This window comes from Saimiri boliviensis, chromosome 14 (genome assembly GCF_048565385.1).
Source record: "Saimiri boliviensis isolate mSaiBol1 chromosome 14, mSaiBol1.pri, whole genome shotgun sequence".
Taxonomy (NCBI): domain Eukaryota; kingdom Metazoa; phylum Chordata; class Mammalia; order Primates; family Cebidae; genus Saimiri; species Saimiri boliviensis.
In genome coordinates, this window is record NC_133462.1 from 71,513,759 (window position 1) to 71,537,942 (window position 24,184).

Consider the following 24,184-nt stretch of genomic DNA (forward strand, 5'->3'; position numbering starts at 1 on the left):
GGTGATCCACCCACCTCGGCCTCAGGTGAGCCACCACGCCCAGCCATGTAGTATGTTTTATAATGAACTCACATCAGCTTTTTTCTAAATTGTTTTTACTCACATATTTCACTTTTTCTTATGGTAACAACCTAGACAGATGTATCACTTGTAAGTGAGTGACCTAACTCACTATATTTTAAATCATTAAAGTGTCAATGATAAATCATATCCTATTAATACTCTCACTTGGAAGAAACTACAATACAAGTTTCCTTAAAGACTATAATAAAGATTTAGGCCAAGTGTAGTGGCTCAGACCTGTACTCACACCCATAATCTCAGCACTTTGGGAGGCTGAGGTGGGAGGATTGCTTGAAGCCAGGAGTTCAAGACCAGCCTGGGCAACATACTGAATCCCCATCTCCACAAAATAAAAACATTAGCTTGGTGTTGTGATGCATGCCTGTAGTCCTAGATACTCAGGACTAAGTCAAGAGGATCCTTTGAGCCCAGAGCTTGAGGCTGCAACCAGCTATCAGTGTGACTATGCCACTGTACTCCAGCCTCGGGTGACAGAGTGAGACCCTGTTTCTTAAAAAAATAACAAAAAGATTATAATAAAGAATTTAAGCCGGGCGCGGTGGCTCACACCTATAATCCCAGCACTCTGGGAGGCCGAGGCAGGTGGATCACGAGGTCAAGAGATCGAGACCATCTTGGTCAGCAAGGTGAAACCCCGTCTCTACTAAAAATACAAAAATTAGCCGGGCATGAGTGGTGCACGCCTGTAGTCCCAGCTACTCGGGAGGCTGAGGCAGGAGAATTGCTTGAACCCAGGAGGCGGAGGTTGCGGTGAGCCGAGATTGTGCCATTGCACTCCAGCCTGGGTAACAACAGCGAAACACCGTCTCAAAAAAAAAAAAAAAATTTAAGGATTAAAAGTCAATATATGAAAGCTTATGCGTAAAATTTGTAATGTGAAGTAATAACCAAATCCTATGGAAGATTATATTTTAAACTGGAACACAAGCATGGTGGTATTTCTTTTAAGAATCAACTATCACTATAAACTGTGTAATAATCTATTTAAGTTTGTAATTCCTATACTGGGAAAAACACTCTTGTTTTGAGTTTCTTTTCCATGAGGAAGAAAAAAAAATGTATCACTTTGATTATAACAAATACTTATGTAAATGCCAGATTTTACCAAACATGTTGAGTTCACTGAGGATTGCATGGTGTTACATGCAAGGGATTACTCTAGAATTTGAAGCTTGGTTACAATGCCTTGGGGATGAATATGTTTCAGAAGACTCAGACCTATAAATAAAGATCTTGGATGTAGGAAGTCTGGAGTCATTTTCAAATTAGAGATGGAACCCTTTTGAACCAAGGGTCTTGCAGTCTCCATAACAGAGCCATCAACTATTTTAACTGATAAAGTCTGTCCACAGTTTTACATCATTAGCTAAACCTCAAGAACAAAAATAAAGTTGGTATGAAATGATATCAGAGTTTGAGTACCTTCTCCACAATACCCAGGTCTCCTTCAGCAATAACGCGTCTGACTATCATTCCTGCCTTTTGAGCAATAGAATATGCTGAGGCTACCAACCGCATTAACACAGTGTTACTGGAAGCCATGGTAAACTCTAAAAAGAGATCAAGAAAAATATGTTGTTAGTTTCAAATACTGGTTTTATTTACTTAAATTCAACCGCACATATATTGAGTGCTAACTTGGGGTTGCTCCCATTAAGTTCTTTAATACATATTTACTAAAAGAGACTTAAAAAAACTCCATTTGCACATTAAGTCTTTCAATAAAGTCTATATTTTTTATGTCTCTCTGCAGATGGGGCATTTGAAAGCATAGGAGACACTGACCCAGGCTGCTGAGCATGTGAGACAGTTTGTATTTGAGGTTGGTAATGTGCAAAGGATGTGGAAGGTGCTTTGGAGGCTACAAATGTAAGATGTAATATTTGTTTTTGAGGAGCTAATATTTTGGTGGGTTGTAGATAAAATAATGTAGCCTAATGCCTATAACATAAAATTAGGAAGCACCAAAAGAGGTATGAATAGTATAGGGATGTATGTGTGTAGGGCATAATTAAAAAGGGAGGTTTATTAGTCCATTTCATACAGTTACAAAGAATGACCCAAGACTGGGTAGGCTGATCGTGATGGCTCACGCCTGTAATCCCAGTACTTTGGGGGGCCAAGGTGGGCAGATGAACTGACGTCAGGAGTTCAAGACCAGCCTGACCAACATGGTGAAACCCCATCTCTAATAAAAATACAAAAATTAGCTGGGCACAGTGACACACATCTGTCATCCCAGCTACTCAGGAGGCTGAGGCAGGAGAATTGCTTGAACCTGGTATGTGGAGGTTGCAGTGAGCCGAGATCGTGCCATTGCGCTCTAGCCTGGGTGACAGAGAGTAAGACTCCATCTCAAAAAAATAAAAATAAAAATAAATAATGACTCAAGACTGGAGAATGTACTACGTACTTTCAATGGCAAGAACACAATTACTTTTGCACCAACCTAATACAAAGACGAGGTTTAATTGACTCACAGTTCAGCATGGCTGGGGAGGCCTCAGGAAACTTATAATCATGGCTAAAGACAAAAGGGAAGCAAGGCACCTTCTTCACAAGGTGGCAGAAAGATGTGACAAGTGAAGGGAGAAGAGCCCCTTAAAAACCATCAGATCTCAGCCGGGCGCGGTGGCTCATGCCTGTAATCCCAGCACTTTGGGAGGCCGAGGCGGGTGGATCACAAGGTCAAGAGATCGAGACCATCCTGGTCAACATGGTGAAACCCCGTCTCTACTAAAAATACAAAAAATTAGCTGGGCATGGTGGTGCTTGCCTGTAATCCCAGCTACTCAGGAGGCTGAGGCAGGAGAATTGCCTGAACCCAGGAGGCGGAGGTTGCGGTGAGCCGAGATCGTGCCATTGCACTCCAGCCTGGGTAACAAGAGCAAAACTCCGTCTTAAAAAAAAAAAAAAAAAAAAAAAAAAAAAAAAAAAAAAGCCGGGCGCGGTGGCTCAAGCCTGTAATCCCAGCACTTTGGGAGGCCGAGGCGGGTGGATCACGAGGTCGAGAGATCGAGACCATCCTGGTCAACATGGTGAAACCCCGTCTCTACTAAAAGCGCAAAAAATTAGCTGGGCATGGTGGCACGTGCCTGTAATCCCAGCTACTCAGGAGGCTGAGGCAGGAGAATTGCCTGAGCCCAGGAGGCGGAGGTTGCGGTGAGCCGAGATCGCGCCATTGCACTCCAGCCTGGGTAACAAGGGCGAAACTCTGTGTCAAAAAAAAAAAAAAAAAAAAAAAAAAAAAAACCATCAGATCTCATGAGAACTCACTATCACCAGAACAGCATGGGGGAAAACTGGCCCCCATGATTCAATTACCCCCATCTGGTCTTTCCCTTGACATGAAGGGATTATGGGGACTACAATTCAAGATGAGATTTGGGTGGGGATGCAAAGCCTTACCACCTCAGAGGGATTACCTGACTACAATTATTTTCTGAAAATCAGTGAATATTCTTCAGAGATTGAATAAAATTTAATCTGCTATTATTTATCTCCATCCTTGTCAGCAACCAAATAAAGAGAACAAGCAACATAACTATAATAAAGACCAATCATCTGGAAAAGTAATGTGTGTCAGAGAAGTCCCTAGCTCCAATGAAATAAATGGAAAAAACAGCCTTTAAAATCAAGTACATTGCTCTTAGAAAATATTACTTCAGCCAGGCGCGGTGGCTCAAGCCTGTAATCCCAGCACTTTGGGAGGCCGAGGCGGGTGGATCACGAGGTCGAGAGATCGAGGCCATCCTGGTCAACATGGTGAAACCCCGTCTCTACTAAAAATACAAAAAATTAGCTGGGCATGGTGGCACGTGCCTGTAATCCCAGCTACTCAGGAGGCTGAGGCAGGAGAATTGACTGAACCCAGGAGGCGGAGGTTGCGGTGAGCCGAGATCGCGCCATTGCACTCCAGCCTGGGTAACAAGAGCGAAACTCCGTCTCAAAAAAAAAAAAAAAAAAAAAGAAAATATTACTTCAAATTCTGAAATTTTAGTGACTGTTCTGGATGTACCACCCACATTCCCTTCAGGACTGAAGGGCTTATTTCCCCAGTTGCTGAGACAGCTGTCAACAGATGGGCCTTAGCTGCCATCTTTCTTTGGGAGTTTATCTGCTCAGAAGGATCACTTCACCTGAAACTTCACAACAGGGAGATTTAAAGGCCACTTCCAACCCCAAGTGGGCTGCAACCCCAGCACTGAAGGGCAACCAGCTTCCATAATACCCTATGGGGTCAACTAAGGCCTTAGCTGAGACTGCATCACAGTCCAGGATACCTTCTCCTACTTCTCCCTTCCTCCTCTGCCCTCCCCAATGATCCCAAAAGCACTCCCTAATAAACTTCTTCCACTTTATCTCTGTCTTAGAGTTTTATGGGGAACCAACCTATGACAAAAGCTTCCACCTCTAAATCAAATCAACCTTATTTCATTGAAACAAGGGAACACATGATTATTCCCTACATATAAGGACTATAACATATATACATATTATGTATAGCGATTCTTCTGTCTCAGCCTCCCGATACCATGCTTGGCTAACATTTGTATTTTTAGTAGAGATGGGGTTTCACCATTTTGGCCAGGTTGGTCTCAAACTCCTGACCTCAAGTGATCCGCCCACCTTTGGCCTCCCAATGTGCTGGGATTACATGCTCAGCCCTGGAACTATAACATAAAGGACACTATAAACCTCTATTCAGCAACAGTCATTGTTCTACCACAAATTTCTGAATATTTGATTTGACATGCCTTTTTACCCCTTTACATTTTTCTTTTTTTTTTTTTGGAGACGGGGTCTTACTCTGTCACCCCAAACTGGAGTGCAGTGGTGTGATCTTGGCTCACTGCAATTTCCACCTCCCGGGCTCAAGAGATTCTCGTGCCTCAGCCTCCCGAGTAGCTCAGATTATAGGCAAATGACACCATGCCTGGCTAATTTCTGTATTTTTAGTAGAGACAGGGATTCACCACATTGGCCAGGCTGGTCTTGAACTCCCGACCTCAGGTGATCCACCTGCTTTGGCCTCCCAAAGTGATGGGATTACAGGTGTGAGCCACTGTGCCCAGCCTCCTTCATATCTTCTACCATCCACATTCTATTGACAGGTATTATGAACCTAACTGAAACAGTAAGTGAAGTGCTAGAAACTCTTCAGAAGGAAGATGGCGCGCCGGGCGCGGTGGCTCAAGCCTGTAATCCCAGCACTTTGGGAGGCTGAGGCGGGTGGATCACGAGGTCGAGAGATCGAGACCATCCTGGTCAACATGGTGAAACCCCGTCTCTACTAAAAATACAAAAAATTAGCTGGGCATGGTGGCACGTGCCTGTAATCCCAGCTACTCAGGAGGCTGAGGCAGGAGAATTGCCTGAACCCAGAAGGCGGAGGTTGCGGTGAGCCGGGATCGCGCCATTGCACTCCAGCCTGGGTAACAAGAGCGAAACTCCGTCTCAAAAAAAAAAAAAAAAGAAGGAAGATGGCATTGAAATTTATGGTAGGTGGTTGGGTGTGGTGGCTCATGGCTGTAATGCCAGCACTTTGGAAGGTTAAGGCAGGTGGATCACGAGGTCAAGAGATCAAAACCATCCTGCCCAACATGGTGAAACCCCGTCTCTACTGAAAATACAAAAATTAGCTGGACACGGTGGCATGCGCCTGTAGTCCCAGCTACTCTGGAGGCTGAGGCAGAAGAATTGCTTTAACCTGGGAGGTGGAGGCTGTAGTGAGCCAAGATTGAACCACTGGACTCCAGCCTGGCAACAGACTAAGACTCCGTTTCCAAAAAAAAAAAAAAAGAAATTTCTGTAAGGTAATGAATACCATACTGTGACCAATAGCTGCCTGGAAATTAAGATGAAAATAAAATGGGTTTCTTTCTTTCTTATTTTTTAACTACTCTGCACTTATTGGTAAGGTATTTATAAAATGGGTTTCTAAGTGCAGCTGACAGTTGAACAACACAGGCTCGAACTTAATGGATCCACTTTGTGGATTTTTTCCAACTAAATGCAGATAGAAAAGGTATGCAAAATCTGTAGGCAGGAAAGGCTGACTTTTTAAAATGTATTTTTATTTTCAAGAGAGTCTGTGATCTGCTAAAAGTGACCTTTCATATGTGAGTGTTTTGGAGGTTCAACTGTGGGACTTGAGCATGTGCAGATTTTGGTATTCTCAGGGGTTCTTGGAATCAACCTCCCTTGTATACCGAGGGAGGACTATATATAAATTGTTTATTTTATGATGTCATAATCAGGCTAGATTAATTTTCTTGGCCTACTAGGAGTTACATGTGGAATAAACCAGTTACAATTACTACCAATTCAGAAGCACTTCAGCTGGAAAACAGAAATAATTTAGTAAACACTTCGTTCATCTTCTTTTCCTTTATTTCCATATCCAGACATCTGTCTCATTTATTCTGCACTGGAAATATAGTCTTTGGGCAACCAATTTGTTCTACCCAGATGTCTTAACCATATTTTAATATGTTTGTATACTCCTTCAATTCCTATATGAATTCTTTTGTAAATAGGAAGATCATCTTCCCTCACTGTATGGTGCTGTTACAACTTTTCACAGATACCGTTTACCTTTGAGCCATTAAGCAACCATTCGAGCCTGATCAGGCTTCATAAATGATAAACTACTTCCCCTTGTATTTGCCAAGTCCATGGTGTTTTCTTCCAAGGAAAAACTTTCAGGCATTTTCTACTACCTTCCTCATAAAATGATATTACATATAGTAACTACCAATTAAAGCTAACATCAGCTTATAAAATATAAGTGTGGAAAAAATTTAAAACGCAAGAAAACAAAAATGGCAAAAATAATGTTGATGTAAAACACACAATGATTTATAATGAGATTCCACAAATCACTTTTAATTGGCAAAGAGAGAAATATTATTACCATTCTTCTTTGAAGTACTCCTCTGGTCCAAACTGAATTAGTAATAAAATAGTACTATGCCCTAGCCTTAATAGTTTTCTTACATATTTTTATTTTTTGATATACTGACAGGGTTTCTTCATGTTGGTCGGGCTGGTCTCAAACTCCCGATGTCAGGTGATCCGCCCACCTTGACCTCCCAAAGTGCTGAGATTCTGGCCTCTTACTTTTTTTTTTTTAAACAGATGAATACAATTTTGGTTCTTTGTTTAAAAAAAAGAAAAAAGAAAAAAGATATAGTCATATTATCAAAACACAAAATCAATACGAGAGATTCCTTTTAGCTTTTTTAACTGTGCCCCCGCCTAGACGATAATGAGATTTACCTTTTGATGATGATTCGGATAGATTAAGAGCAGGGCCCAAAGTAGCTACAAGCAAGTTAACTTCCTTAAAGCAGTTTGAATTACACCACTGTATTTGCTTCTCTACCAGTTTTACATCTTCAGGGCCTTAAAACACTTTTTGTGAAGGAGTCTTTCTGAAAGCCTAATCTAAAGCAGCATAGTCGTTAAGGGCACAGGCTCTGGAGCTAACTACCTGTGTTCTCAAATCCTGGCTCAGCTGTGGACCTTGAAAAAAACCACTTCAATTCTCTGTGCCCCAATCTGTAAAACAGAGATAACAATAATACTTATAGGATTGTTGTAATTCTTAAATGAGTAACACCTGTAAAGAAAGAGCTTGTCAGGCATGGTGGCTCATGCCTGCAATCACAACACTTTGGGAGGCTGAGGCGGGTGGATCACCTGAGGTCAGGAGACCAGTCTGACCAACATGGAGAAACCCCGTCTCTACTAAAAATACAAAATTAGCCAGGCGTGGTGGCACTTGCCTGTAATCCCAGCTACTTGGGAGGCTGAGGCAGGAGAGTTGCTTGAACCCGGGAGGCGGGTGTTGTGGTGAGCCAAGATTGTGCCATTGCACTCCAGCCTGGGCAACAAGCGTAAAACTCCATCTCAAAAAAAAAGCAAGCAAGCAAGCACTTGCCCCTCGCACAAGGTAAACACCAAATAATACTGGCTAACTATCATTATTATGATTGTTGTTATTTTGCAGAACATTAGAGCAGTGTCAAGGGCAAAAAGTTCCTATAACTTCTCCAACAGTATCCTGACCTTGAGAATACAAAATGGTAATCAACATGAACCTCAATCAGAGTATGGTACAGGTTTTTTTTTTCATAACATTCTGGGCTTGAGGCTTGGAGTAGACAAGAAAAAAAGCTGTATAACACTTAAGGCCATCAACCTAACACCTATCCATTTGAGGAGTCTTTACATCTGCCAAAGGGCTAGTTCAGAAGGATGGAAAACAACAGGGCTCAAATGATTCGTTTCTTCTCATATAACGATTGTGAGCACATGAGGATTAGGATCTAAAAATGATGAGTTCCAAATCAAAATAATACAGTTATTTATCTTTTGGAACCTGGCCTGATGATAATGTTCAAGGTCATCTGAAAAAATAAAAATGTAGCATAATGGAGCAAATTCTGGAAAAAGAACAATGAGCAGAGGTACTCCCCTTATCAATGATCAAAATATGACAAAGTGTGATTTATTCAAAATATGATATAAAAGTTTGGTTAGTGAGACAAATTAAGGAAACAAATTGCAGAAATAGAACCTAATACACTAAAGGTGGTGTTTCAAATCATGGGGGAAATTCAATTTTTCATAAATGGCAGGGCAGTTGCTAAACTTTTAAATACTTTTTTTTTTTTTTTTGATACGTAGTCTGGCTCTGGAGCCCAGGCTGGAGTGCAGTGGCTGATCTTGGCTCACTGCAACTTCTGCCCCCAGAGTTCAAGCGATTCTTCTGTTTCAGCCTCCTGAGTAGCTAGATCTACAGGCCTGCACCACCATGCCTGGCTAATTTTTTTATATTTTTAGTAGAGATGGGGTTTCACCATGTTGGCCAGGAGGGTCTTGAACTCCTGACCTCAAGTGATCCACACTTCTCGGACTCCCAGGGTGCTGGGATTACAGACGTAGCTACTACCATGCCTGGTCTGAGTTGCTAAACGTTTTTTTTTTTTTTTTTTTTTTCCCCTGAGACAGAGTCTCGCTCTGTTACCTAGGCTGGAGTGCAATGGTGCGATCTTGGCTCACTGCAACTTTCGCCTCCCCGGTTCAAGCGATTCTCCTGCCTCAGTCCCTGGAGTAGCTGGCACTACAGGTACAGGCCATCAAGCCCGACTAATTTTTTTTTTTTTTTTTTTTTTTTTTGAGACGTAGTTTCGCTCTTGTTACCCAGGCTGGAGTGCAATGGCACGATCCCGGCTCACTGCAACCTCCGCCTCCTGGGTTCAGGCAATTCTCCTGCCTCAGCCTCCTGAGTAGCTGGGATTACTAATAGGCACGCACCACCATGCCCAGCTAATTTTTTTTTGTATTTTTAGTAGAGACGGGGTTTCACCATGTTGACCAGGATGGTCTCGATCTCTTGACCTTGTGATCCACCCGCCTCGGCCTCCCAAAGTGCTGGGATTACAGGCTTTTTGTTTTGTTTTATCTTTGAGACAGTCTTCCTCTGTTGCCCAGGCTAGAGTGCAATGGTGCGATCTTGGCTCACCGCAACCTGTGCCTCCCAGGTTCAAGTGATTCTCCTGCCTCAGCCTCCCGAGTAGCTGGGACTACAGGCATGCGCCACCAAACCCAGCTAATTTTTGTATTTTTAGTAGAGACGGGGTTTCTCCATGTTTGCCATGCTGGTCTTGAACTCTTGACCTAGTGATCCACCCGCCTCGACCTCCCAAAATGCTGAGATTACAGGTGTGAGCCATCATGCCCGGCCTGGGTTGCTAAACTTTTAAAAAAATGTTGACACCAGCCTGGCCAACATGGTGAAACCCCATCTCTACAAAAAAATACAAAAGTTAGCTGGGCACAGTGGTGTGCGCCTATAATCCCAGCTACTCCGGAGAGAAAGACAGACAGAAAGAAAGAAAGAAAGAAAAAAAGAAAATTTGTCGCTGAACGCAATGGTTCACACCTGTTATCCTAGAACTTTGGGAGGCCAAGGCGGGTGGATTGTTTGAGCTCAGGAGTTTGAAACCAGTCTCTAAGATGGCAACATGGCAAAACCTCGTCTCTGCAAAAAAAAAAAAAAAAAAAAAAAAAAAAGCAAAAATTAGACCGGCTTGGCGGCACATTCCTGTAGTCCCAACTACTTGGGAGGCTGAGGTGGGAGACTCGCCTGAGCCTGGGAGGTTGAAGTTGCAGTGAAACATGATGGCACCACTGTACTCCAGCCTGGGGGACAGGCAAGAACATGTCTTTAAAAAATGAAAGAAAAAGAAAAGAAAAATCAGAAGAAGAAAGAAGAAGAAGGAAGAAGGAGGAGGAAGAAGGAAGAAAAACAAACGGTGAGGGGGAGGGGAAGAGGAGGAGAAGGAGAAGAAGAGTTTGTCCTGTGTCGGGTTTGCAAGGGTGTGAGGGAACATGTTCCTGATCATTGCTGACAAAGGGTGAACCCTCAGGAGAGTTTTGAGAACCTTAGTAAAAGCATAATGTACATATCTTTTGAACCAGCAATTATATTTCCAGGGAAATCAAAATAAATCACGCAAACCTACAAATCTGCAGAAATGGCAGTTGGGAGAATATTTGCTACTTTAATTTTAGGTGCAAGGCAGTTTCTAAATTTGGGTGCATCAACGAACTAAATGTCTAAGTTTGTCTTGTTTCTACAAAATATGGCTATAAAAACCTTCCGGATCGGCCGGGCGCGGTGGCTCAAGCCTGTAATCCCAGCACTTTGGGAGGCCGAGGTGGGTGGATCACGAAGTCAAGAGATCGAGACCATCCTGGTCAACATGGTGAAACCCCGCCTCTACTAAAAATACAAAAAAAAATTTAGGAGGGCATGGTGGCACGTGCCTGTAATTCCAGCTACTCAGGAGGTTGAGGCAGGAGAATTGCCTGAAGCCAGGAGGCGGAGGTTGCGGTGAGCCGAGATCGCGCCATTGCACTCCGGCCTGGGTAACGAGAGCGAAACTCCGTCTCAAAAAAAAAACAAAAAACAAAAAACAACAAAAAAAAAACTTCCGGATCATGAAAATAAAAGCACAGATAAACAATTAAAATACTGACACTCATGAGTCCAAGTCCGAAATTAGAATATCTGGAGACGCAACCTGATTCACATAAACCTTTTTTTTTTTTAAAAAAAAAAAAAAAGAAAACATAAATCCTATCCACCTGGCTCTTGCCCTGACCGGCAGGAGAGAAACTTACGGTGACAAACCTGGAACGTTGGACCAAAGACACTTCAAGAAGAGCAAAAACGCGTTATGGAGACCCAGTCCCTCGCTGCGTCTAGTACCGCGCTCTCGCACCGTCGGTAGGTCATTCCGGGACGGAAGGCTCCCCTACCTCGGGTACTGAGCATGCGGGAAACTCCGCGCAAGCGCGCAACAGAGACTTCCCACTGCCTCTTCGGACTCCCGATCTGCGGGAAAATTCCACTTGTCCGTGTTTTCTCCAAGCTCTCCGTAGTTGCAAGTCACCTGTTGCATTAAATATAAGCGAAAGGTGTGTCAACTTTTAAAGATTGGCTTAAAAAAAAAAAAAAGAAAGAAAAGAAAACAGAGGGTCAGCAACAGTTAAAGGAAAAAAAAAAAAAAAAAAAGATTGGTTTCTTCCAGCCCACTTCGTAGAGTTCACTGTTTTAAAATGTTCATTGTAGGCCGGGCGCGGTGGCTCAAGCCTGTAATCCCAGCACTTTGGGAGGCCGAGGCGGGTGGATCACGAGGTCGAGAGATCAAGACCATCCTGGTCAACATGGTGAAACCCCGTCTCTACTAAAAATACAAAAAACTTGCTGGGCGTGGTGGTGCGTGCCTGTAATCCCAGCTACTCAGGAGGCTGAGGCAGGAGAATTGCCTGAACCCAGGAGGCGGAGGTTGCGGTGAGCCGAGATCTCGCCATTGCACTCCAGCTTGGGTAACAAGAGCGAAACTCCGTCTCAAAAAAAAAAAAAAAAAAAAAAAAAAAAAAATGTTCATTGTATTAGTTCGCTCTGCGGCTAACTTTAAACCCCTGGCGACCACACACACCTCCACCTCCTGTGTTAAAGATGCATGGCTCCTTTTTTTTTTTTTTTTTTTTCCCCAGTAGAGACGGAGTTTCATTCTGTAGGCCAGGCTGGTCTTGAACTCATGACCCCAGGTGATCTGCTCACCTTGGTCTTCCAAAGTGCTGGGATTACAGGTGTGAGCCACTGCACCTAGTTTAAAAGGGCTTTTACTTCTTCATTTGATTTTCACAATAACTCTGTGAGTTACATAGACCCTTTTTGGGAAGTGGCAAAATATACATAATATAGGTTATATTATTTTATCCATATATGTATATGTGTGTGTATATATGTATATATATATATGTGTGTGTTTTTTGTTTGTTTGTTTTTTGAGGAGTCTTGCTCTGTTGCCCAGACTGGAGTGCAGTAGCTTGATCTCTGCTCACTGCAACCTCCACCTTCAGGGTTCAAGCGATTCTTCTACCTCAGCCTCCTGTGTAGCTGCAACTACAGGCACCTGCCACCAGGCCTGGCTAATTTTTTTGTGTGTGTATTTTTAATAGAGACGGGGTTTCACCATGTTGGCCTGGTTGGTCTTGAAATCCTCACTTCAGGTAATCCACCTGCCTTCATTTCCCAAAGTGCTGGAATTACAGGCGTGAGCCACTGTGACCAACCATACATTGGTTTTTATAATTGTATAATTACATAACAAAAGCACAAATGGCTAAAATAAAGACAAACATGATGCACGTTAAGCTCAGCAAGTGAGATTAGAAATCTGCAGTCATCCTCAAGAGTAGCCATCTCCCAAGTGTTCATTGTATCCTCTCACAGGTTTTACAAGAAAACGGCAAAGTTGAATTCAGCAAGGTATGCAAAGGTTGGTTAGCAGACTTTCTATGTAAATATGTTTTTGTGCTCCTGGAAGACTGTAGTTGTGATAGATCCCAGATGTGAAACCATGGGTCAAAGATTAAGTGCATTTTATGCCGGGCGCGGTGGCTCAAGCCTGTAATCCCAGCACTTTGGGAGGCCGAGGTGGGTGGATCACGAGGTCAAGAGATTGAGACCATCCCGGTCAACATAGTGAAACCCCGTCTCTACTAAAAATACAAAAAATTAGCTGGGCATGGTGGCACGTGCCTGTAATCCCAGCTAGTCAGGAGGCTGAGGCAGGAGAATCGCCTGAACCCAGGAGGCGGAGGTTGCGGTGAGCCGAGATCGCGCCATCGCACTGCAGCCTGGGTAACAAGAGCAAAACTCCATCTCAAAAAAAAAAAAAAAAAAAATTATTTTAGAGAAAGGGGTCTCCCTATGTTGTCCAGGCTTGTCTCAGACTCCTGGACTTAAGTGATTATTCCACTTCAGCCTCCCAAAGTGCTGGGATTATAGGTATGAGCTACTGAGCCCAGCTTCTTTTATCCTTTTTAAAAATTGGGTTGTTTATCTTTTTGATCTGTAGCAGCTCTTTATACATTTTGTATATTACTATTTTTAAATGTGTAGCAAATGTTTTCCTCCACACTATAGTGTAGGGAAGGCAAAATAACATGGTGGCTATACATATAGGCACTGGAATCTAACTGCCTGGTTTTGAATTCCAACTGTGCTACTTAGTTGTATGATCTTGAGCAAGTTACATAACTCTATGTGCCTCAGTTTCCTTATCTTTGAAATGGAAATATTCATAGTTCCTATCTCGCATGGTTTTTTGGTATACTGTGTCTTCACCTCATCTGGTTTTGAAGATTAAATGAGTTAGTTCAGATACAGAGCTGGAGTCACTGACTGGTGAAAGGCTGACATTGATTTAGTGCTTTCTATTTGCCACTTGGTTTCTCATTTTTTGGTATATACATATTTTCATATTTGTAGAAAATCAGTTCTTATTTATGTGAACTGAATGTATTGGATGTTGTGTTTTATGATTAGGAAGGCTATTCCGAAGAGGTATACTCTACAATGAAATGGTAACAATCGTGAACTATTATGAATTGGATAACCACATAGAGCAGAATCTGTCAGAAACAGGAGCAGAAGTTGCTTTACATAGTTTACTGTTCTATGAGTGGGATATAACAGGGATTTAGGGAATCTTTTAAAAAGTTAGATTTTTTTTTTTTTTTTTGAGACGGAGTTTCGCTCTTGTTACCCAGGCTGGAGTGCAATGGCACGATCTCGGCTCACCGTAACCTCCGCCTCCTGGGTTCAGGCAATTCTCCTGCCTCAGACTCCTGAGTAGCTGGGACTACAGGCACGCGCCACCATGCCCAGCTAATTTTTTGTATTTTAGTAGAGACGGAGTTTCACCATGTTGACCAGGATGGTCTCGATCTCTTGACCTCGTGATCCACCCGCCTCCGGCTCCCAAAGTGCTGGGATTACAGGCTTGAGCCACCGCGCCCGGCCCTGGATTGTTTTATAATATTGTTGAAATTTATGGGAAGTCATTGATCTGGACTGAGCTCCGGCACTAGGCTGCTTGTAAGGTCTGAGTTCCAGGAAATCAGGAGAGATGATAGCCAAATCTATTAAGCCAAGTAACTTTGAAATGGCGTCTGCTTTTCGTTCAGTTTCTCCTTTCTTCAGGCTTTTCTGCCTATAAACCTCACCCCGCCCCCTCAGCTCATCAGAGATCCTATTTGTAGACAGGTTTAGGAATATCTAATACTAGCCAATTAGATCTGTAAAACTCGATTTGCTGAAATTTTACTGTTTTACAATATTTTCATTGAAGTTTGTGCTGCCCACAATGGTAGTCGTGACCCAAGTGTGCCTGCTAGGGCCTTGCCATGTGTTTAGTCCAGACCGAGATGTGCAGCATGTGCAAAGTACATGTCAGATTTAAAAGGCTTCGTATCAAGAGAATATGCAAAATATCTTACTTATTGGCTACATGTTAAAGTGATGCAATCATAGCTATGTTGTGTTAAATTAAAATAACTATATATATATATATATATATATATATATATATATATATTTTTTTTTTGGGGGGGGGACGGAGTTTCGCTCTTGTTACCCAGGCTGGAGTGCAATGGCACGATCTCGGCTCCCCGCAACCTCCGCCTCCTGGGTTCAAGCAATTCTCCTGCCTCAGCCTCCTGAGTAGCTGGGATTACAGGCACGCGCCACCAGGCCCCGCTAATTTTTTGCATTTTTAGTAGAGACGGAGTTTCACCATGTTGACCAGGATGGTCTCGATCTCTTGACCTCGTGATCCACTCGCCTCGGCCTCCCAAAGTGCTGGGATTACAGGCTTGAGCCACCGCGCCCGGCCCTAAAATAACTGTATCTTTAAAAAGGAGGGCAGTGATTGGAATATGAGCCTCACCTGTCCCAGCGCCCGTGAAGCTGGGCCCGCCCCCCCGGCGGCTGCAGGGAGGACCCGGAGGTGGCTCCGTCTCCGCGGATTCCTGGAAGGCGGTGTCCGCCGCCCCTACTCACTTCTTCCCCGCCCCTTCCGTTCCCGGGCGCGTGCGCCCTTTTATTCGGCTCTCCTAGGTTTCCGGGGGTGCAGCCCCTTCCAGTCGGGGCGGGAGCGGAGGACTACACGCCTCGGGGTAGCCCCACCATGCGTTGGGGGCTGCGCCCTCGCGGGCCTGGGGCAGCGGCCCTAGCCACGGCCCGAAGTTTGTGGGGGACGCCTCGCTTTCCCTGCCGCCCGGGATGGCTACAGGCGACGAAAAGGCTTCTGGTGCAGTCGGCCTCCGGGGCCAGTAACCACCAGCCGAACTCGAATAGCGGCAGATACCGGGACACGGTGCTGCTGCCGCAGACCACCTTCCCCATGAAGCTGCTGGGCCGCCAGCAGCCGGACACGGAACTGGACATCCAGCAGGTACGGGCCCGGCCTCGGCGCGGGGCCTCCGGAGGGGCCCGACCCCGCCGCGGGCTCCTGGCGCTCGGCGGGAGCCACACCTCTGCGCTCCGCGCCGGTGCGGGTGGGCGGGCGTGTGACCGGATTGGTGGAGTTCCTCTGCCTCGCACGCATTTTGTGGGCCGAAAACCTAAGTGTAGAAATCTCTAGATGAGTCCCTCCTTTGTAGCAGGTTCCGGGGCGGGAAATTAAGGGGGACGCTAGGGATACCCAGATGCCAGTATGTATCGCACGTATGCCCCGTTTCTCCCGCAGGCAAAACAGATCAACTCTGGGCACTTTTCCAATGCCTTGTAAAAAGTAAATTCACATGTCCACATGTAAATAAAAACCTAGGCTGGGCTCAGTGGCTCACGCCTGTAATCCCAGCACTTTGAAAGGCCAAGACAGGAGAATCGCTTGAGCCAAGAGTTCAACACCATATTGGCTAGGCTTCCTCCCGCCCCACCTTGCTCTTAAAAAAACCCAAAAACTTAAAAACCTCAATTATGATGAATGAGGGGGAAGCTGAAGTCCACCTTTTGGGCTCTTTATATCCCTAGTTGGAATTATGACTCATTTGAAATACAAAGTAGCAGTCCTTGCTCAGAGTCCTCTCTATAGACTATGCGTCTATCTCCTCTACTAAACTAAGCCTTTTTTTTTTTTTTCTCCAGAGACAGAGCTTTGTTCTGTCGCCCAGTTCTGTCGACCACGCAATGGCGTGGTCTTAGCTCTCTGCAACCTCCGTCTCCCGGGTTCAAGCAATTCTCATGCCTCAGCCTCCCAAGTAGCTGGGATTGCAGGCATAGGCCACGACTCCTGGCTAATTGTTTTATGTTTAGTAGAGACAAGGTTTCACCATATTGGCCAGGCTGGGCTTGAACTCCTAACCTCAAGTGATCTGCCCGCCTTGGCCTCCCAGAGTGCTGGGATTACAGGTGTGAACCACCGTTCCCAGCCTAGACTGAACTTAAGGGCAGAGATTCCTCGTTAGTTTCTGTAATTCTAGTCTTTAAAAATCTCTGATATTCTTGGAATATTGGTTAAGTAAATATACTTAGCTAAATATTCTGACAGTTAATCTAATTTTTTTTTTTTTTTTTTTTTTGAGGTGGAGTCTTGCTCTGTCGCCCAGGCTGGAGTGCAGTGGAATGATCTTGGTTCACTGCAACCTCCACCTCCTGGGTTCAATCAATTCTCCTGCCTCAGCCTCCCGAGTACCTGGGACTACAGGCGTGTACCACCACGCCTGGCTAATTTTTGTATTTTTCAGTAGAAACAGAGTTTCACCATATTGAACAGTCTGGTCTGGAACTCCTGACCTCAGGTGATCCGCCCGCCGCTGCCTCCCAAAGTGCTGGGATTACAAGCGTGAGCCACTGTGCCCGCCCAGAGTTCATCTGATTTTTTAAAAGGCTTTTTATTCAGTACCTTCTGTATGCCAGAATGACGGTTTCCAGTGTTTTCTTGTTTAATCTTCACACCAGCCCTGTACGATGGATATTATTAACACTTTTTTTTTTTCAGATGAGAAAGCAGACCCGTAAGTGCACAGTAACTTGGCCAAGATCACACAGCAAGTGAGGGAGGGGAAGCGAGACTGCTGTGCATGTTGTTCCCAGATTTTGGGAATGGCAAGCATCGCAGCTAAAGAATAGCAAGAATGTGTGTATCCGGCATCTGTAGGTCCTTCAACGTGGTGGGGGTGGGGAGTGATGCGAGAATGCCCAAGAACTTAGTGGTGCTAAACCTTTGGAGGGTCCTGCATATCATATGAAGAGTTTAGACTTCAGTCTGAGGTGTGTGGGGAAACTACTGAAAGGTTTTAAGAGATGTGTGCTCAGACACACATTTCGGAAACCTCACCTTGTATTTCAGAGTTGAATAGATCGGAATGGAGTAGATTGGAATGGAAATGCAATGGAAATAAGCAAGTGTTGGCTGTTATTTATTGTAAGACTCAGGAGTATGTATTTATATGATGTTTAGATATCGTTGTTCTTTTTCAACAGAAATGTGGATTTTCAGAACTTTATTCATGGCAAAGAGAAAGAAAAGTAAAGACCGAATTTTGCCTTCATGATGGACCTCCTTATGCAAATGGTGACCCTCATGTTGGACATGCTTTAAATAAGGTAATTATAATTTAGGTTAGGACACTTGAAAGAAAGTGTTTATGTAGGGGCCGGGTGTGGTGACTCATGCCTGTAATCCCAGCACTTTGGGAAGCCGAGGCGGGTGGATCACGAGGTCAAGAGATCGAGACCATCTTGGTCAACATGGTGAGACCCTGTCTCTACTAAAAATACAAAAAATTAGCTGCGCATGGTGGCGCATGGTGGCGCATGCCTGTAATCCTAGCTACTCAGGAGGCTGAGGCAGGAGAATTGCCTGAACCCAGGAGGCAGAGGTTGCGGTGAGCCGAGATCGCACCATTGCACTCCAGCCTGGGTAACAAGAGCGAAACTCCGTCTCAAAAAAAAAAAAAAAAAAGTGTTTATGTAAATACTCTTTATAAGAGAGTATACTCTAATTATATGATAATTATGTAAATTTACATTGGCATGTAAAATGAAAATGTTTTCATACAAAGCAATATATAATTTTAGTACTGCACGAAAAAAACATTGCTGGTATTTGCTTTGAGCTTAATGTTATTTTATATTAGTAAACATCATCTTATTCAGTACATAATTATCGTGCGAGGCATTGTTCTAGACTCTGGGAATAGCAGTAGACAAAAAAAGTTATGTCTTGGTTGGGTGCAGTGGGTCATGCCTGTAATCCATGCCTGGGCCACAGCATGGATGTCCATAATTAGTTCACTCATTTTTCAGTTCTTTATGTAGATTTCAATGGAAATTTTGGGGAGCACGTGGCCTTGAGCATCTTTTCTAAACCAAGAATTTGGTCACTGAATGGGTCAATAGTGCTATTAGAGGCCAGGCACAGTGGCTCACGCCTGTAATCCCAGCACTTTCGGAGGCTGAGGTGGATGGGTCACTTGAGGTCAGGAGTTCGAGAGCAGCCTGGCCAACATGGCAAAACCTTGTATCTACTAAAAAATACAAAAATTAGCTGGGCGTGGTGGAGCACTCCTGTAATCCTAGCTACTCAGGAGCTGAGGTGGGAGAATCATTTGAACCCAGGGTGGGGGATGGAGGTTGCAGTGGGCTGAGTTTGCACCATTGAACTCCAGCCTGGGTGACAGAGCGAGACTGTCTCAAAATACAAACTGCTATTAGAGTAGTATTACTTTGTATTGTGATGTACATTGCATATTGTATTATGTAGTAAATTATATTGAAAACTTCTGAAATATTTGAGACATGTTATACATCTTGCACATTTGTCAGTATTATTTGCTTCCACACAAGCCAAACTATGCTCTACTGCTTGCTCGTTTACTTTTTTTTTTTCCTTGAGACGGAGTTTCGCTCTTGTTACCCATGCTGGAGTGCAATGGTGCGATCTCGGCTCACCACAACCTCTGCCTCCTGGGTTCAGGCAATTCTCCTGCCTCAGCCTCCTGAGTAGCTGGGATTACAGACAGGCATGTGCCACCATGCCCAGCTAATGTTTTGTATTTTTTTTTTTTTTTTTTTTTTTGAGACGGAGTTTCGCTCTTGTTACCCAGGCTGGAGTGCAATGGCGCGATCTCGGCTCACCGCAACCTCCGCCTCCTGGGCTCAGGCAATTCTCCTGCCTCAGCCTCCTAAGTAGCTGGGATTACAGGCACACGCCACCATGCCCAGCTAATTTTTTGCACCTTTAGTAGAGACGGGGTTTCACCATGTTGACCAGGATGGTCTCGATCTCTCGACCTCGTGATCCACCCGCCTCAGCCTCCCAAAGTGCTGGGATTACAGGCTTGAGCCACTGCGCCCGGCCTGTTTTGTATTTTTTTAGTAGAGATGGGGTTTCACCATGTTGACCAGGATGGTCTCGATCTTTTTTTTTTTAATTTTATTTTTTGAGATGGAGTTTCGCTCTTGTTACCCAGGCTGGAGTGCAGTGGCACGATCTCAGCTCACCGCAACCTCCATCTCCTGGGTTCAGGCAATTCTCCTGTCTCAGCCTCCTGAGGAGCTGGGATTACAGGCATGTGCCACCATGCCGAGCTAATTTTTTGTATTTTTAGTAGAGATGGGGTTTCACCATGTTGACCAGGATGGTCTCGATCTCTTGACCTCGTGATCCACCCACCTCGGCCTCCCAAAGTGCTGGGATTACAGGCTTGAGCCACTGCGCCCGGCGCTCGTTTACTTTTTAATTTTTAGACATATGATATCAGATGGTATAAAAAAGCATTTACTTTTTTTAGTGGAGAAAACTGATGTGCTTGATTTTATTTCAGTACATGCTATTTGATACCAATTTCATTAAAATTTTATTTTTGTTAAGCTTTACATTTCAGATATTGATTCAAATGAAATTTTAAGAATACAGATCTCCTGTACATCTTACTCAGTTTTCCGTAATGATGACATTTTGCAAAACTATAGTATAATATTACAAGTAGGATATTTACATTGATATAGTTAAGATGCTGAACATTGCTGTAAGAATCCTTCATGTTGCCCTTTTATAACCAAGTTATCTTTCTCATGTTGCACTTTCTCTTTAACTCCTTTCAACCATGAATATATTCTCCATTTCTAGATTTTTATTATTTCAAGAATGCTATGTAAATGAAAACATACAGTTTATAATCTTTTGGGATTGATTTTTTTCACTCAGCATAATTCCCTTGAGATTCATCTAAGCTTTTTAGTAGTTTTATTTTTTCATTGCTGAGTAGTATTCTATGGTGTATATGGATGTATCACAGTTTACCCATCAACCTGTTGAAGTACAACTGGGTCGTTTACAGTTTTTGGGTATTATGAATAAAGGTGCTAAAAACATTAATGTACAGGTTTAATGTGAATGTAAATTTTTTTTTTTTTTTTTTTTTTTTTTTTTTTTTTTAAGACAGGCTCTTTCTCTTACCCAGGCTGGAGTGCAGTGGCACAATCATAGCTCACTGCAGCCTCAATTTTCTGGGCTCATGCTATCCTCTCACCTCAGCCTCCAAGTAACTGAGACCGTAGGTGCAGGCTACCATGCCTGGCTAATTTTTGTAATTTTTGTAGAGATGGTGTTTTGCCATGTTGCCCAGGTGGGTCTTGAACTCCTGGGCTCAAGCAGTTCACCTGCTTCAGCCTTCCAAAGTCTAACTTGCACCTTTTTACTGTGATGTCTTTTTTCCATTTCTTTGTGTTTTTTCCTTCTTGGAGTTCATTGAACTTGCTGGATATATGGGTTGGTGTTGTTTAATACATTTGAGAAATTTTCAAATGTTCTTCAATACATTTGAGACATTTTCAGTTATTATTTCCTTGAATATTCTTTCTGCCTCTGTTTTCTCTCCTTTCCTCTAAATCTCTCATTATGCATTTGTTGGTATGCTGAATGATACGTGTAATGATGTGTCTGAGGCTCTGTTTAGTTTTGTTATTATTCTTTGCATTATACAGTATTTATTGATCTGTCTTGTTTATTTTTTCTTCTGCTAGATTGTATCTACTGTTGAACCTCTCCACTGAATTTTTCATTTTGGGTCTTTTTTATTTGTTTGAGACAGAGTCTTGCTCTGTCGCCCAGGTTGGAGTGCAGTGGCACAATCTTGGCTTATTGCAACCTCTGCCTCCCAGGTTCAAGCGATTCTCCTGCCTCAGCCTCCTGAGTAGCTGGATTACAGGTGCCCACCATCATGCCCGGCTAAATTTTGTATTTTTAGTAGGGACAGGGTTTCGCCATGTTGGTCAGGCTGATCTCTAACTCCTGCCTGCCTGCCTTGTGATCTGCCTGCCTTGGCTTCCCAAATTGCTGGGATTACAGGCATGAGCCACCAAGCCCGGCCATTTTGGGTCTTTTTTTAAAAAAAGCAAAACAAAAAAAACTTCTATTTCTTTAGTGATGTTCTCTGTTAGATGTGACATTATCATCATACCTTCCTTTATCTCTTTAATCATGGATTCTGTTAGTTCTTTGAACATTTATAATGTCAGTTTTGAAGTCTTTTTCGATAACATTTGACATCTGATTACTTTTATAGGTAGTTTCTATTTTTTTGTGTGAGACTGAGTCTCACTTTGTTAGCAGGCCATAGTGCAGTGGCATGATCTTGGCTGCTATCTCTGCCTCCCGGGTTCAAGCAATTCTCCTGCCTCAGCCTCCGGAGTAAGTAGGACTCCAGGCGCGTGCCACCACACCCAGCTAATTTTTGCATTTTTAGTAGAGATGGGGTTTCACTATGTTGGCCAGGGTGGTCTTGATCTCTTTTTTTTTTTTTTTGAGATGGAGTTTCGCTCTTGTTACCCAGGCTGGAGTGCAATGGCGCGATCTCGGCTCACTGCAACCTCCGCTTCCTGGGTTCAGGCAATTCTCCTGCCTCAGCCTCCTGAGTAGCTGGGATTATAGGCACACACCACCATGCCCAGCTAATTTTTTGTATTTTTAGTAGAGACGGGCTTTCACCATGTTGACCAGGTTGGTCTCGATCTCTCGACCTTGTGATCCACCTGCCTCGGCCTCCCAAAGTGCTGGGATTACAGGCTTGAGCCACTGCGCCCGGCCTGGTCTTGATCTCTTGACCTTGTCATCCACCTGTCTCCGCCTCCCAAAGTGCTGGGATTACAGGAGTGAGCCACTGCGCCCAGCCTCTATTTTCTGCTTTCTTTTCCAGTGTTTATGTCATGCTTTGTGTTTCTTTGTATGTCTTGTAATTTTTTTGTTGGACACTGGGCACTTTAGATGTAGTAAATCTGAATAATGGTCTCTCCCACCTCTCAGAGCTTGTAATTGTTATTTACTTGTGACTGGCTGTAGTATTTTCATGAAGTCTGTTTCTGCCCCCTCCCATTCTTCCCTTGTGGTAAGCCTCTGATTCTCAGGGAGGCATAGCTTTGGGTATGTCCACAGTCACCCTGGGATGACAGTGATTTTGGCAGTGCCCCTATCCTCTCTTTCCCTGACAACACCAATTTATTTAGCTCTGAAATTTTCCAGCTCTTGACTCTGTTGTTTTCAACAATTCCCTGGGGCATAAATTGCTCTGTAGACTAATAGAATCAAATTTGAGGTCTTTTGAAGGATTAGTTCTTAAGGTCAGTGTCTGATGTTTGTTCTGATCCTAGGAGGGTTTCTCTCAGCTGTTTCTCTCTGTAGTTCTCTCCTCTAAGCTATGTGGCATATGGTTTAGCCTGTATCATCTTGAACCTAAGGATCTTCTAATTGCCTTTTTGTACAGCTTTCACTGTTTCTTCTAAGAGCCCCATTAGGCCTGAACTTCTGAATGCTCTAACAATGGGAAGAGTTTAGGAACTATTCATTTTATTGCCTGCATCTCTTCCAGCCCGGCAGCGTCTTCCAGTCAGGGCTCTGGAGTAGGAACAACTGTACACGTCTATGAGGGACACTCCCACTTTAGGAGTCAGGTATTTATGGGGTAGGTAGTAGCATGAGGTCCTCTTGAGTATGGTTCTATACCAGGAGAGGAATGAAGCCTCCTGGTATGGAACTACCATCTTATGAGTGAGGACAAGGGTGATTGGACTCCCAGTATTTCCAGCAGACGTACACTGTTTCATGATTGGGGCTGAGTGAAGAAAGGGAGCTTCTGCTTCTTGACTACACTTGCCCAGAACTTAGCCGGGGAATAGGTAGCAACAGGTAGCTGGGGAAGGAGGAGACGTTTTGATGTCCTGCCCCTCCTCGGAAAGATAGGCCTAGACTGGGAGCTAGGAGAATAGGGAACCTTGTGTTCTAGGCTACAGCAGTATGGGGTGGTAGTCTTGGCTTCTTTGAACTAACTGGTACAGAGGAGAGAGGGAGTGGTCTTGTGTCAAATACCATAGACACTCACTTTTCTTACCTAGTTTTTGAAGATTTGTCTTATATAGATGTTTCTTCATTTATTGTATACCTTTAGGATCAATTCCAGAGGCTTTAAATGGTTGTTTTTTTTTTTGGTTTTTTTTTTGTTTTTTTTGAGACGGAGTACAGTGGTGTGATCTTGGCTCACTGCAACCTCTGCCTCCCAGGTTCAAGCAATTCTCCTAACTCAGCCTCCTGAGTAGCTGGGACTACAAGTGCACGCCACCACACCCAGCTAATTTTTCTATTTTTAGTAGAGATGGGGTTTCACCGTGTTGGCCAGGCTGGTCTCAAAGTCCCAACCTCAAGTTATCCACCCACCTTGGCCTTCCAAA

At 43.8% G+C, this 24,184-nt stretch overlaps 2 protein-coding genes across 10 annotated transcripts in view; one reads left to right on the forward strand and one right to left on the reverse strand.

Annotated features, from left to right (window-relative positions):
• The window catches only part of BPNT1 (3'(2'), 5'-bisphosphate nucleotidase 1), a 40,676-nt gene extending 25,191 nt beyond the window's left edge, over window positions 1-15,485 (reverse strand). For 2 of the 9 annotated variants that reach the window (XR_012513567.1, XM_074385213.1), the window contains exons 1-3: window positions 15,402-15,485; window positions 11,281-11,552; window positions 1,507-1,634 (exon numbers count right to left, since the gene is read on the reverse strand). Coding sequence is in view for 6 of the 9 variants with exons in the window: in XM_074385213.1 (XP_074241314.1) it covers window positions 1,507-1,626 (120 nt within the window). In the remaining 3 variants the exon portion in view is untranslated. Of the gene's footprint in view, window positions 1-1,506; window positions 1,635-7,579; window positions 7,648-11,280; window positions 11,553-15,401 lie in introns of all 9 variants that reach the window. The other 7 variants (XM_074385212.1, XM_074385211.1, XM_074385210.1 and 4 more) reach the window with 7 other exon arrangements.
• Window positions 15,486-15,545: 60 nt separating this feature from the next.
• Window positions 15,546-24,184, forward strand: part of IARS2 (isoleucyl-tRNA synthetase 2, mitochondrial) — a 63,992-nt gene continuing 55,353 nt past the window's right edge. The window contains exons 1-2 of the mRNA XM_003930336.4: window positions 15,546-15,908; window positions 17,942-18,064. Of these exons, the coding sequence (XP_003930385.1) occupies window positions 15,642-15,908; window positions 17,942-18,064 (390 nt within the window). The 5' untranslated portion in view covers window positions 15,546-15,641. The remainder of the gene's footprint in view (window positions 15,909-17,941; window positions 18,065-24,184) is intronic.